At 51.4% G+C, this 15335-nt stretch overlaps 1 protein-coding gene across 1 annotated transcript in view; it reads left to right on the plus strand.

Annotated features, from left to right (window-relative positions):
• Nucleotides 1-15335, plus strand: part of Nlrc5 (NLR family CARD domain containing 5) — an 83150-nt gene that overhangs the window by 36549 nt on the left and 31266 nt on the right. Inside the window, exons 14-23 of the mRNA XM_087900390.1 lie at nucleotides 2298-2381; nucleotides 3262-3351; nucleotides 4264-4332; nucleotides 5188-5256; nucleotides 6170-6262; nucleotides 6666-6749; nucleotides 8700-8789; nucleotides 9435-9479; nucleotides 10144-10233; nucleotides 11411-11494. Of these exons, the coding sequence (XP_087756516.1) occupies nucleotides 2298-2381; nucleotides 3262-3351; nucleotides 4264-4332; nucleotides 5188-5256; nucleotides 6170-6262; nucleotides 6666-6749; nucleotides 8700-8789; nucleotides 9435-9479; nucleotides 10144-10233; nucleotides 11411-11494 (798 nt within the window). The remainder of the gene's footprint in view (nucleotides 1-2297; nucleotides 2382-3261; nucleotides 3352-4263; nucleotides 4333-5187; nucleotides 5257-6169; nucleotides 6263-6665; nucleotides 6750-8699; nucleotides 8790-9434; nucleotides 9480-10143; nucleotides 10234-11410; nucleotides 11495-15335) is intronic.

Here is a 15335-nt window from a genome sequence, read left to right on the forward strand (position 1 = left end):
CTGAGCACCTGTCAGAAACATCTGTCAGAACACCTGTCAGAACACCTGTCAGAAACATCTGTCAGAACACCTGTCAGAACACCAGTCACCGAGTAGCACTGTCCTGTGCCAATTGCTGAGCTAGGAGCTGTCAGACACGTGTGTTAGTGTCTCCTCGTGGTGATGGAACCACGGTTTATAGAGCAGGAAATGAAGGCACAGAGGGAAATCCACTCAAGATCAAACCTGTAGGAAGCATCTGGTCTGAAATTTAGGAAGCATCTGGTCTGAAATTCCTAGCCCATCCTCATGAGTCTTGCCACCACTTCCATGGCCATCAGTAGAGGGGGACTCCTCCTGTACTTAGGATGACCAATTCTTTTATATATATATATAATATTTATTCATTTATTATGCATATAACATCTGCCTACATGTGTGCCTGCAGGCCAGAGAGGGCACCAGATCTCATTACAGATGGTTGTGAACCACCATATGGTTGCTGGGAATTGAACTCAGAACCTTTGAAAGAGCAGGCAATGCTCTTAACTGCTGAGCCATCTCTCTAGCCCCGTGATGACCAATTCTTTACAGGCTAAGGAAGTTCCCGTGATGCCTGGCTCCTGAGCGGGGCTCAAGAACTGGTGGTGGTTATTTCTTAGTGATAGAAAGGGGGTCCCACCAACAATCCCAGGAAGTCCTCTAAGGGATGTGAAGGCAGAATGGTGGGGTGCACCAGGTGGTGGTGATGGTGCACACCTTTAATCCCAGCATTTGAAAGGTAGAGGCAGGTGGATCTCTGAGTTCAAGGTCAGTTTGATCTACAGAGCAAGTTACAGGACAACCAGGGCTACACGGAGAAACCCTGTTTTAAAAAAAGTGGTGGGGTGCTGTGAAGTAGTTAGGGGTGAGTTGGCCCCACTTCAAGGTATGCTACGTAGGGTGAGGGTTACTTGAACATTCAACTCTTGGTCTCTTACCTTGTTTCATTGGAAGGCTGAGGGGCAAGATTCACACATAGCAAATGAGGGCCAGTAAGACGACTCAGCAGGTAAGTGCACCTGCCACCAAGTCTGGCCATCAGACTTCAAAGTCCAGGACCCACATGACAGAAAGAACAAATCAACCCCTGCAAGTTGTCCTTTTGCCTCCGTGTGCACAACTCCCACTACAAAAATAAACATAGTTAAAAATGATTAAAAGGTCTGGAGGGCTGGGGCGGGGTGCTTGTTGCCGTTCCGGAGGACCTGACTTCAGTTTCCAGTGCCCATGTTGGCAGTTTGCAACTTCATGTAACTCCAGTTCGAGGGATCCAGAACCTTCGCACCATGGCAGACACTCAGGTTTACAGAGCAAAATTTAAAAAGAAGAAATGGGATGTTTCTGGCCTGCTTGCCGTCACTGAACCTACCCCTCCCCAGTCCCTCACTTGCAACACAACCCCACCCCACCTAACTAGATGAATAACACCTTCTCAGCCATCTCACCCACCCTTATTGCCAATCCAACTTTGACGGTCTCAAGCCCGTCTCTTCTCCAGGTTCTTCATCCACTTCCTCTGTTAGAATCTCCCACCTAGTGACCCCATTAGCTCTGACTCATGGTTTTCCCACCTTCCACCATGGCATTCCCTTTCTGGCAGGGTAGACTGTATTTCACCACTGCCCTTCACTCCCTCTCTCTTTACCCTCAGAGTAAATAAAGCCCAAATCCTCACATCCTGTGAGACCCAGAAGCCTCCCCCAAACTCCGCAAACCCTTTACCCTGCTACCCTAACTCAATTTCCGGTCTAAACATACGGGCTTCCTCTGGATGCTGATATGCGCTATGCCATGGGATCTTTGAATGTGCTGTTCCCACTACTAGGGACAATCTTTCCAAATCTCTCCCCATCACTCACCTATAGAATGCCTGGGATTTCCAGCAAGTACTTAAATAAATCAAGAAAGCCTCCCTGGCTCTACACCGAGTCAGATATCCTGGAATTAGGGAGGTTATCACAATAAGCAGTTATGCATATTGCAGCGTACAGGAATAGGTACAGGTGGGATCTTCAAGTCAGGCTGTCTGGGTTGAGTCCAAGCCCACCCTTGAGCGGGTTCCTTAAGGACTCTGCTTTGGTTTACTCAACAGAAAGATGAAGAAGATATACAAGTCCCTGCTTTTTCATAGATTGTATGAAATGTGGCATACGTGTGTGCCATGTGTGGAGCTGGCGGCCTGTCCCCTTTAGTTTTTATAAAGTTCATTTGTGAGAACGATGCTCCGACTGAGCAAGACGGGGGCTGTGAGCGTCTCCAAGGTGCCTCTATCTTAGTCTTTCAGGGAACCATCTGGAAGACGAAGGCTGTCGACTTGTGGCAGAGGCTGCTTCCCAGCTGCGAATTGCCCAGAAACTGGAGTGAGTTGCACACCCCGCCGCTGGGTGACAAGAGGAGCCGTGGAGAGTCCCATCTGGTCCCTGCCTGCCCCTGTTCCCCATGCCCACAGTCAGCAAGGATCTGCCCGGTGTCCCCTCTCTCCAGCTAAGTTGGCCTCTTGACTACACCTTGCTCTTGCCTCTGCCCTGAGCCACTATTAGCCTCGCCATTTAACTCCTTGCACACGGACAGCATGTCCATGGCACATCTGGCATGCATGCATGCCAGCTTGTCCTGGCCACAGCTCTGGGAGGCAGGGGCCTTGCACTGGGCCAGAGCTAAGGTACTGAATATGGGTGGGTTCTCGGCCACTGGGCCAAGACTCCAGGGGACAATGTAGTATGTTTGGTTAGGGCGTAGGCGTAAGTTGTTGGAGTGGTGACCCAAGAAAGCAGGCTGTCTAATGGTGCAGGGCGGGGGCAAAGATGGTGTCTAAGGGTTGCGTTATGCCTTCTGGTCGTTTGGGGTGAGTAAGGAGTGGTGAGGTTGGGGAAAGTGGTTTGGGCTTCAGCCTTCACTATGTCACTCCATAACTTTGAAATCCTAGGAAAGTAATTGAATGTCTCTGGGCCTCAGTTTCTCCATCTGTAAAATGGAATTAAATGAGACCATGCACACCTAAAACCCTTGGGACAGAGTCTGCTAGTCAGTCCTGCATGGTCAGCCGTTACTTTGTATACCACAAAACCAAGGCTCAGAGAGAGGAGAACCAGCCGTGGTGCTTATGGGTGAAGCCAGAGAACTTGAAGAATTCTTTGAGAGACCCTGCTTGGGGACCCATGACAGACAATAATTTTTAAGTCACAATGAGGGGGCAGGAGCTGTCTGCCTGCTGACGCTGCCTCCCTCTCCTCTCCACAGCCTCAGTGACAATGGCCTCTCTAAGACCGGGGTGACCTATGTGTTGAGAGCCACGAGAACATGTGGGACCCTGAAGGAGATGCATATCAGGTGGGTGCCACACAGGGCATCGTCACTGCCCTTTAAACCCTGAGTTCAGGGCCAGGTCACCATACTTTCTGAAATTCCCATATTATTTCTGGCCTCATGCCTCAGGGACCCCCAGAAGATGCTGCCTGAGCCCTGCCCAGCTAGCGCAGTAGTACAGTCACCGCCGGTGCAGTGGCACACCTCTGGAGAGCTGCCTGCAGCTGGTGGAGCCAGCTGGGAGTGGCAGGATTAGAAAGTGAGGAAACAGCCCTCCAGCTCCTTGCTTTAGTTGGTACAAACTATGCAGTGCCCACTATGTCCCCAGCTCCTGTGGGATCAGGCTGGGCCCTGCCCCTTACAGCTCCCATCAGTTCCTGCCCAGTTTCTCCTGAGAACAGTCTCCATGTGACATGTCACCCTCCTGTCTCTCTGGTCCAATCTCAGTTCTATCTCTACCAGTATGGGGACCGAGGACATGTGTGAATGGATGCTAGTGTAGCTCCCACCTTGTTGCAAGCCTCCTTCTTGGTTCTCAGTTGCATGTAGGGACTCTATTTTGTACACACCTCCTACAAAGGGCTGGAGGGAAACCAGATCTCTCACAAGGTAGATTAGGGTCCTCATTCACTGTGGCCACTGAGATGTACTGCATGTCACGAGAGACAGCACCCATATTCTAAGTGCTCCAAGCATCAGAGGAAACCCCCATGCTACTCCACCTGGGCAGGCAGAAAGGGTATGTTCTAGCCTGAGGTACAAACCAGAGCAGGAAGAATCTGAAGTCTGTGTAGCAGGAAGGCCTCACACCTCAAAGTCTCAGAGGAAGTCACAGGAAGGGGCTTAGCTTGGACAGGTGTGGTGTCTTGGTGGTCCCACCAGGTCAGGGTTAGACAAGGATTGTGACTCTGTCCCTTGCTCCTTTCTTGTCCACAGCCTGCTGAGCAACACCGTGGTACTCACATTTGCCCGGGAGCCAAGGGAGCAAGAGGGGAGCTGCAAGACGTAAGGACCCAGTATCCCTACATTCCTCTCTTGGAGGGGGCTGTTCCCTCCCTGAACCAGGGCAACCTCAACAAGAACTCACAAAGTAGGGTTGGAGATGCAGCTCAGCTTATAGTGTTTGTCTAATACTGCACGAGACCCTGGGCTTAGTTCCCAGCACTGTGCAAATGACACACGGTGGTGCCTAAGACACATGAGACCCTGTCTCAAAAGTGAAAGGGAACTGACCAAGGCTCAGGCCTTCAGCAGTCATGGCTGGTGATATGGGTCTGATGAGGAAGGAGCAGACTACTGGGAACCCTGTGATGTAGGATCTGGGTAGTATGCCAGGCCAGGCTGGGATAGTTAGACAATTATTCACGGGAAACTTGGTGGTTTAGCCTAAATATGGAGAGTAGCCTGGCCCAGAGCTCTGATTTGGCCAGAGCTTCGATCTTCCTTCAGCACGGGATCTTTCAAAGGGATGTCTGCCTTCTTCCTTCGAGTGACTTCCAGGACATGGCTAGGGGCTTAGCTCTGTGTCATGTGTGACTCCCCACAAGCTGTATCACAGAGTCTGAGTCTGGAAGGCTGGTAGGAGAAAAATGCCATCTCTACCTTCTCCGATGATGATAATGACAATGATATTAATGGTGACAGCAACCAGGGCGAATTGGGCATTTCCTTATGTGTGCGGCTAGTGTTAGACAGAGAGAACTCATTCATGCCAAATGAGGCCAGTCCCAGGTCACACACAGGCTAAAGTCCCGCTGACCCTGGCTGAGGGCAGAGAGTCAAAGCTGGACAGTGAGGTTGGCGATGGACCCTGGAGCCAGAGGTAAGACGCTCAGCCTGGCCTTGCTGTGTGTCCTCCAGGGGAGCACCGCTTACCAGTTTTGCATCTCCTGCGACCTCTGAGATGTCCTGGAGCTCTCGAAGAATCAGGTACAGTAACAATTCTCCTACCTTGTCCCCAAGCCTCCAGCCTGCCTCACAGGGCTTGCTGTGTCAAGGAGTTACAGCCTGGCGACTTCCTGTTCCCTGTGTAGCCTACCCCTCAGCCACCTCCCACTGCCGAGGCAGTCCCACCCCATAACTTCCTAACCCTGGGCTGGGGAGACTGAATAGAAAAAAAGAGGAGCCATGCGCCTCTGACGCCCAATTCTGGGCCTCAGCCTGGGATCCTCAGCCCTGCATGTTCCTTTTGCTTCTCTGCCTGCCTGTCTGTCTGTCTGTCTGCCTGCCTGCCTGCCTGTCTGCCTGCCTGCCTGCCTGCCTGCCTGTCTGCCTGCCTGTCTGCCTGTCTGCCTGCCTGCCTGCCTGCCTGCCTGCCTGTCTGTCTGTCTGCCTGCCTGCCTGCCTGCCTGCCTGCCTGCCTGTCTGACTGTCTGTCTGTCTGCCTGCCTGCCTGCCTGCCTGCCTGCCTGCCTGCCTGCCTGTCTCATTCAGAGGTGGTTTCTTTCTCTACAGCACTCAGTCTTATTTCTCATTTCTCATTTGACTTTTTGCTTTGTGTCTCTGTCACTGGTTCTCTTTGTCTGTGCCCCTCTCTGTCTCTCAGTGTCTCTGCCTATGACTGTCTCTATCTCTGCTGCTATCTCTACGTATCTATCTCTATATTTATTGTCTTTATGGCTTTCTCCACTTATCTCTATCCCATTCCCTCTCAAACCCAGCCCCAGGCCTTTCTGTGCTGTTTCAGGCGGCTGCGTATAAGCCCTCCCGTCCCTCTCCACGTCACAAACCACAACCCCTCCCTCCTGCCTGTGGGCCCCTCTGCCTGGCTCTGGGGCTGGGGGCAGCGTTCCCCTCTAATGTCTAGTGGTCACTGCAGAGCTGTGGGTCTGGCTCCTTGCAGGCTGACACACTGTGGCTTCCTGGCTAAGCACATAGAGAGGCTCTGTGGGGCGCTGAGAGCCAACTGCGAGCTCCACCGCGTGGATCATCTTGAGTGAGTGTCTGCATCCAGGGGGGGGCCTAGGTGGGGACAGTCCAGACTGCTCAGTCATAGAACACAGATGTCCTGTTATTTGGTCCTTAGTTTTCTTTCTCCACTGACTTTAGAGACCTTGGGGGTGGGGGTGGGGGGAGTGGCTTTCCTTCCTGACATCAGGGGCAGGTGGAGTCACTTTCCTTCCAAGTATACATCCCACACCAGTACTCTTTACAGCCATCCCAGAAGACCACAAATTTTGGAAAGAATACTGGGGAGAGGGATGTGGCCCATGTGTGATGTGCAAAGATTTAACCTAGTTCTGAGATTGGAGTTCCTGGCCCCAGAAGCAGCTGGGTGACCAAACTGATACGAAAGCAGAACCCACTCCAGGGTCTACTAACCTCTTCTTCTTTTCCAGCCTATCAGACAACTTTCTGAGGGATGAAGGGGTGGCCCTACTAGCCCAGCTGCTCCCAGGACTAGGTCCCCTGCAGTCCTTGAAGTAAGCCACTAACTACCCCCCAGGCCTCTGTGAGAGGATTTGTTCTGTGTCTGGTGATGATGTAACCCCGTAGCGCATATGAAGCCCCTTTCTCCAGCACCACACAGACAAATGCTCAACAAGGGCCCGACTGGGGCTCTGCTCACCCTGGCTGGACTGAGCGCTGGCTCAACTGGCAGAGCTCTGCCCTAGCTTCTGCTTCAGGTCTTCTCCAAACAGACCCTGTGTCTCTCTGTGGGCTCCCATGGCTATGCAGACAAGTGCAGTATGAGGGAATCACGGGAAGCATAAGGGACGCATGAGGACGTTAAGCGATAAACTGCTGCCAGCAGTCATCCTGGTCCCTGGTTACAGAAAGAGGACCACTTGATGCAACTCCACCTAGGTGGACAGGGAGGATTCATGCTGGAGAAGACAGTGTGTCTAGAGTAGTCCAAGTATTCTGATGACCTGATAGAGAGGTGGGAGGCACTCGGGGTGGGAGGAAGACCTTGGTGGACAAGATCCCTCACACTCTGCCTGCACTCAACCACATTCCTGAACGCTCAAAGGCTTTGGGTGTTCTCGGCTCTCTCAGTACCCTCCCATTCCCGAGCTTCCCTGAACAGAAATAAGAGGATCTCGTGAATGAAACTGAAGGCCCTGGGTTCCGGCTCTCTGTGCTGCCTGTGCTCTGTACGGCCTTGGGAAATCACGGCAGAAGATGAAGCTTCTGGGCGCCTCAGTAAATGCAGAAGAAAAGGGTGGAGCCAGGCTGGAGTGGCACATGCCTTTAATCCCAGCACTCAGGAGGCAGAGGTAGAGACAGGTGGATCTCTGTGAGTTCAAGGCCAGCCTGATCTGCAGAGTGAGTTCCAGGACAGGCTCCTGTAACATGACGGCCGGCTTGTTGGGGTTTCTGTCCTGCCCAGTACCCACAGCCGACAAGTCCCAAAGAAAATCACAGAGCCTACATTAGGTTATAAACTGATTGGCCCATTAGCTCAGGCTTCTTGTTAACTCTTGTAGTTTATATTTAACCCATTGTTCTTAAATATGGTAGCCGCATGGGTTGGTACCTTTTCCAGCTGTCAGCTCACATGTTGCTTCTTCAGTGATCTGGCAGGAATGGCGAGGGAGCTTCCTGCTTCCTAGAATTCTCCTGTTCTCATTGCATCACCTCTACTTCCTGTCTGGTTTTCCCGCCTATACTTCCTGCCTGGCCAATCAGCATTTTATTAAAATACATGATTGACAGAATACAGATAATTCTCCCGCACCAGACTCCAAAGCTACACAGAGAAACCCCACCTCAGAAAACAAACAAAACAAAACAAAAAATTGGGTGTAGCCTCCACCTGTGGCTATAATCTCTGGAATAAGCACTGTGGCCCAGGACCTTTCTTGCTATAATACTACGCTAAGAGGAGCCTGGCTGAGAAAGAAGGACACCTCTGATCCTGGGGGTAGGGGTGCTGGGGGGGGCTGCTTACAGGCAGGAAAGGGCATTTTGCAGACAATGGCATGCAGATTGAGTTAGTTGGCAGATTCTTGCAGGTGATCTTAACCTGGGTGACAAGGTACCTATGAGGAAGACCCTGGGCCCCAGTGGGACCTTACATGGCAAATAAAAACCCCACGATAGGTGGACAGAGACTATGAAAGAAGAGAAATCTTTGTTTTTGCTTCAGGATGGCAGCCTGCTCCCCAGCTTTTAACCCTGAACCCCACCCCTCCTTTATCTCTGGGTTCCAATGTTAGCTCTGTCACTGACACAGCTTGTCCCTTGAGCAAGTTCCTACCTGTCTAGATCATCTCAGCTGTGTGGGGCAGTTGGAGGATTACCCGCTGGTCATCAGGGTCTGCCATCTGCTAACAAAGACGCTCCCATCCCGGGACCTGTGCTCTGATGTACAGAGAGCATGTATGAGTCCCTGGTGGTTTCACCATTGTCGTCTGTGCGATCTCTAGCCTTAACAGGAACGGTGTGTCCCTGGATGCTGTGTTTGGCTTGATCGCATGCATGTCTTCCGGGCAGTGGGTGTTCCACCTAGATGTCAGGTGAGCGGCTGCCCTGTCCCCTCCCATCTCCCTCCCATCACCATTTCCTGCTGAGGCCATTTGACAAGTCACCCTGCGTCATGCTCAGGGTCTTAGGTGCAGTGAGCTTGGGCTAGGAGGTCATGGAATGAATGAATGAGAGGGAGATTTCTCCAAGTTCTCCTTGGAACAAAAGTCTTTCAACTCTCCCTTACTCTCCAGATTGTCCTAGACACTCCCAAGCAAGCTGGGAGCTGGCTGGTGGCCTTTGGGGCTCAGGGACTAGACTAACTGTGGCGTCTCCAGAACTACAACACTCTGAATCCCTCCATGTAGAAATCCTGTAGTCTTAGGAGCACCCCATTCATCCCTCCCTGAGTACCCTAAGAATAAAGGTGTGGTGGCAGGTGGACGAAGCTGAGAAGCTTGGTGCGAGTTCCTCTTTGGACAGAGCCCCAAAGCCAGCCTCCTCTCCCAGTTCACCACAAGAGGGCGCTGAAATAACGGGCCACAAGTCCTACTGCAAGGGTCTTAGATAATCATAGCTGTCGTTTGAGCCATTGTTATTCTATTCCCTGGGTGGCGGGCCACCTCCAGGTCCCTAAGCCCTTCAGGGAAGGGGACCCTTCGACTCTTCCCAACCCACTGTCTCCTTTTCACTTCCAGCCTTGAGAGTGACCACGTCCTCCTTCGAGGGGCTGGAACTGGCAGGTAAGGAGAGGAGATCTGGGCGGTCTGGCTTGCCTGTGGCTCTGATTCCCGCTTTCTGTGGATGCCCCATCTCTACACACACATCCATGCCCAAGAACTGAACCCTGGGTCTGGCGTGGTCTCTGGGACAGCTGCGCTATCTAATATGTAAGGCCCTGAGAAGCCTGGCTAGCTCTTTAAAATAAACCAATTTAGCACTTCACAAGTGCTCCCAGCTGCTCCCTAGTGGCAACAGGCGTCATGGCCTTGAGCCCTGGAAGCTGTCCTCAGAGACAGGTGGGGAGTAGGGAAGGGCCAGCTGGGCAGTGACCTCACCACGGCTAATGTCCCAGGCAGTCTGAAGCCAGGCTAGGCCTAGGCTAGATGCTCTCGGTTCCCCAAATAAGAGCAAAAGAATTGAGAAACAGGGAGGCTGATGTCCAGTCCTGGGATGGTCAGGGGAAGCCCTCTACTCTGTCTCCGCTTACCGGGTTAGGGGTTGACCTGAATAGGTGTGAACTGCTGATTTTCCTCGTTCTAGCTTCCCTTTCCGGAGTCTCAGTTTCCCCACCTGAGTAATGAGGGACCTGACTGAGGTCAAATCCTCAGGATCCTGTCCTGAGGGTGTGGGAGCCCCACGGGTGTGACTCAAGATTTCCTTTTGCTATGCTTTCCCCCCTCCAAGGGATGCACTAGCTGGCAGATGTGAACAAGAGCTCCCAGCTGGAGCCCTGTTACTGGCAGGCAGTCAGCGCTACACCTCCAGGAGCTTCAGGTACTGTATTCCTCTTTTGTTCAGGGGTTAGGGAATGGGCAGAGCCAGGGGTCAGGGCTTCGAATTAAAGTAGAGGGAAGAGAGTTCGAGAGATGGGAAAGGAAAGAGGCATGGTACAGAGGCCAGTGCTGGGGGCTGCGGGGCCCTCTGGGTCACCTTGGTGGAGCCAAGGCCTGACGTTCTTTTTAGAGAAGATGCATATCTGGGAAACACACTGGAAACTCAGCTGTCGCCTGCCCTGGCTTGCCAGCTGCTTTCGAGACTTCCTTTTCTAGAAAGAGGTTTACTTCATACCCCAGTAAAGTCTGGCCTGGGTAACTCCCAACTGTGTCACAAGGGGCTATAAGACCCTGCTGAGCTCTGGCGTTCTCCTGCAAGAGATGCCTAAGCTGGCATCAGTAGAGCTACTCACAGAAAAGTTGCCATGCCCCAGGCGGGAGAGACAAGGAGCGAAAGCCAGGATGAAGGCATGTTTGGAAGCATGGCAATGTAGCTGGAGAGCATGGCAGGAGAGCCTGGGCAGGGCATTCGTTTTATGCGTAAGGAGACTAGGGAGCCCCTGAAGGTTCGAAGCGGTGGCGAGGCCCCTTTAGATTGTTGAAAAATGAGACATGAACTGGAGAAACGAATCAACAGTTCAGAGTGTGTGCTGTTCTTACAGAGGGCCTGGATTCGGTTCCCAGTGCCCCTGTGGCAGCTCGCAACCATCTATAATTGCAGTTCTAGGGATTCTGACACCCTCTTCCATGGGCCTCCAAGGGCACCAGGCATGCACTTGGTGCATGTACATCCATGCAGGCAAAACACATTTAGGCAAAACACATTTTAACAAATTAAAAAGATGAGGCACTCAGAGGGTGATGGAGGGCTGGGAGACCAAGAGTGGAAGCCAGGGGGCAGTAAGTGGTCCAAGTGAGTGAAGATGGCATCTGGGGTCGGGAAGGGCGGTGGATGACAAGGCCTTGCACCACATGGAGCAGTTTTAATGTAGCTGTCATAAAAGTGGGCACCGGAAGGAGCTATAGGAGAGCTTGGGGAGGGGAGTGTGCCCTGCAGGGCATAGGAGAGGATCCTGAGGTCTGCAGTTCAGTATCTGTTGGAAGAACGAGGGTGTCCTAGGACAACAGAGGACCCGTGTCCACTCTGATCCTCTACCCTGTCTCTTATCCCTTCTCAGTCTTCAGGGGTGTCAACTGGAACCCCGGAGTCTTGCCTGCCTCTGTGCCGCTCTGGAGAAGTGCCCAGGGCCTCTGGAAGTCCAGTAAGTGACAAGACACACCCCTGAGGACACAATGTAGGTGACGTGCAGAAACCTGGGACAGGGCTTGAAGGGGAGTCTTGATGACTCTCCCCGGCCCTCTTCCACCAGGTCAGCCCCACTCCGGGAGTTACAAGATCCGCTGGTAGGTCAGTCATCACCCAGGTGCCTTAGTCTCAAGTCCTGGGATACATGGGGTCCTGTACCAGAGCCCCACACAGGTCTCTCCCTCATCCTGCCTCTAGGGCTAAATCATCACCTTTAAACCTTTTGTCCCTGAACTACCTCACGCACTTCAGAACAACCACTTATGCGAGCAGAGACCAACCCCATGACGAGGTGTTACTCAGCCACTGGAAGCTGACTGACTCTGGGCTTTGAGTCCCTGGGCCTCAGTTTCTGCTTCTGTGGAACAAACAGTGAGCCCTTCCTTGGGAGTCAGTGTTGTGATTCTTATATAAATATAGCCTTTAGAAGACTCCAGATTGGAGCCCCCTCAAACCTACCCTTTCCTCTCATGAACCATGGTGTCGTTTGTCACAGCCCTGTCCACTTATTGAGCACTGTATGTCCCGTTTTTACTTTCTGATTGCTTGGTTTTTATCCAAGATGCTCAGAACTGGAAGTGTTTGAGATTTTGGAATTTTCTTTAGGTTTTGGAATGTTTGCATATGCAGAATGAGATACCTTGGCAAAAGGAATCAGATCTAAACACAAAGTTCAGTTGTTTCGGGTAAGCCCTGTGCCGTAACCTGAAAGTCATATCCAGTGTCTACAGTGAGCCTGTACTTGGGGGCTGGGACCTGTCAGGACTGGAATTTTCCACTTGCAGTGTGATATCAGTGTTCAAACTATTTCAGACTTTGGATCTTTCTGATTAGTGCCACTCCGCCACAGTTAGCAGTCTTAGGCCAGGTGCAGCCTACAGCCTCACCTGGCTCACACCTGCTTTCCTAGTTTGCGGCAGTCTCATGCCCTGACTTCTGGCTCCACTGCAGATTGGTATCAGCCTTTGGACAAGGTAATCCATGCGACCCCCAGTGTGTGCTTCCCATGTACTTCTCCATAGTGAACGCACCAGAAGGAGAGGTTTGCATTGTTTGGCAGGATGGGATCTGGCCGTGTGCAATCTCCCTGTCCTAAATAGACAGTGTGGCTTTCCCTGAGGGTCACGTTGTGAGTCATTAAAAACATTTATTTCATTTTGCTCATGTGTTGTTTGCAGAGGCGAGGCAATGTATGTCCATGCCTCAGCATGCATGTGAGGTCAGAGGAGGCATTTCCGGAGTCGGCTCCCAGGAATTGATTTCAGGTTGTCAGGTTTGACGGCAAGTGCCTTTACCCTCCGAGCCATCTCACAAGTCCTCGATTCATTTTTTAAAAGCTTGTTATATTTATTTTGTGGACATTTGTGGGTGTGCATGTCATGATACTTATGTGGAAGTCGGAGGAGCTCACGGTTACCAGTTCTTGCTTTCCACCCTGTAGATCCCAGGGAGCCGTCTCAAATCACACTGACCCTCAATTCCCTTTCGAAAAACTCCTTTAGAACACTTTAAGACAATGTTTCAAAAAAGTTGCGGAGGAGTGCTGAGAGCCCGCATCTCTTGTTACATAGTGTGTTTGTCACAGTGAAGAAACACCTGTGACAGACAGCTGTTGACTCAAGCTTTTGCGCTCTTTCCATGGAGACAGATCTCTGCAATCTGGATCGCAGTCTGCACCGGCATTGCTTTTCAAGTGTTTCTTCTCAGCCTCCCATCTTCCTGGAAGCTTGCAGTTCTTTCTTTGTTTTCCATGTCCTTTTTGGTTTTGAGGGCCTTCAGATAAGTATTTTGTAAGCCGTCTCCTGGTTGAATTTGGCTGTTTTTCTCCAGGTTAAACTAAAGTCTGGACTGGGGTGGGGGTAGCATTCACCCAACTAACTACCACGTGGTATTTCTTTAGGGCATGCTGTCAGGCTTACATTGACGTTGACTACCTGGCCAAGGCTGTGTCTGCCACACTTCTTCACTGTGAGGTTACTTTGTTGTTTAAACAGCTCTTTTATTCTAATATATATATATATATATATATATATATATATATATAGAGAGAGAGAGAGAGAGAGAGAGAGAGAGAGAGAGAGAGAGAGAGAGAAAGAAAATAAAGGGCCTTAGGCACTCCCCTCTCCCCCAAGAGTGATGGACTCATAACACACCCCCACCCCCTCTCCGTATACTATGGCACACAGCTAAGTACAGTGGCCCCTGCCCACAATCCCAACACTCAAGACTGAGGCAGGAGTATCAGGAGTGTAAGGCCAGACTGGACCGCACAGCTGGCTCCAGACCAGTTGGGATTACACAGTGACACCCTGTCCCAAAACAAAACAACAAAAATTCCCATGCACACACATGTATGCATACGTATATGAACACATGCATATATGCTCAATGATTTTGAAGTAGTTGCCAGATAGTTTATACTTTTTGTGGGGGCACTGAGACAGGGTTTCTCTGTAGCTTTGGAGTCTGTCCTGGAACTTGCTCTGTAGACCATGCTGGCCTCGAACCCACAGAGATCCCCTGTCTCTGCCTCCTGAGTCCTGGGATTAAAGGTGTGCACCGCCACTGCCTGGTTTGACGTTTTATGCTTTTATTTGTAAATATTTTGGTATGAAAAGCTGTATATATTATTTTATATTTATTTGTTTGCTTACTTTTTTTTAAGACAAAGTCTTACTGCGTCACTCTGGCTGGCCTGGGACTCACTTTGTAGACCAGGAGGGCCTTGAAATCACTCTCAAGTGCTAGGATTAAAGGCGTGCCCCACCATGCTCTGTACTCCCATTTTTAATGTAACCACAAAAATATTATCAAACCTCAGATATTAACAATAATGTCCTACAATCATCAACCACATCATCCAGTATTCAGTGGCCCTGCCTGGAGTGTTTTTGCATTTCCATGCCTTTGCACCTTGGCCGTCTGCAGCAGGATGCTGCAAACCCACCTAGGTTTGTGCAGACAGACTATACCAGGCATTCCTGTGGTGTCACAGCAACGCTTCCCAAAGCACCTCAGCATTGTGTACCTGTTAAGCACCCACTGAATACCAGGCCATGGGTTACACAGGGCTTGGAGCTGCAGGCCCTGCTCATGCTTCATAAGAAAGATTGGTAGAGTAGGGATTCAGAGAATAAGTAGCACCTCAGGGTCCCCGCCCCCAGCATCACTGACTGCCCTGGGACTCCCTTAGAGGTCAGGAAAGGTGGTCAGTTCCCCTGCTTCAGGCCTACTTCCTTCTCTACCTACTGGTGGACCAGTGATAAATTGGAAGGGGCCATGTGTCTATTGCTTTAAAAGTGTGTATAGACCCAGAGGCCATGGTGCTGTGGACTAGGGATGTGGGGAAGCCCCACAAGGGAAGGCACTGTGCAAAGGCCTCCCTCAGTGAAGGCCCCACTCAGACACTGCCCCAGATCCAGGCTAGATGGGGGCAGAAAGAGCGAGTCTGAGCCTGAAGCTGAGCTCCATTAGCTTAGCTCCATTAGAGGTACTCAGCTTCAGACCGCAGGCTGCTCCTGCCCCTCCACCCAGCACCCACATCGATGCTGTTCTATCCTCTCCTCCCAACCAACTAATGAATACAGCAGGACTGGGGCCAGTGGCCTTCAGGCACAGCGGAAAAGGGGTGGAGGAGAAAGTGCAAGGATGGGTAAGGGGGGGTGAAGGGAAGAGGGAAAAACAGCCCAAAGGGCTCTGGGGACAGCAAGTGACCCCAGACCCTAGTGGAGGGCAATGGGATTCTCCAGATATTCAGGGCACACAGTGGTCCAAGGGTAGGTGCTTGTGTCTCCTGT

This window comes from Myodes glareolus, chromosome 22 (assembly GCF_982192425.1).
Source record: "Myodes glareolus chromosome 22, mMyoGla1.1, whole genome shotgun sequence".
Taxonomy (NCBI): domain Eukaryota; kingdom Metazoa; phylum Chordata; class Mammalia; order Rodentia; family Cricetidae; genus Myodes; species Myodes glareolus.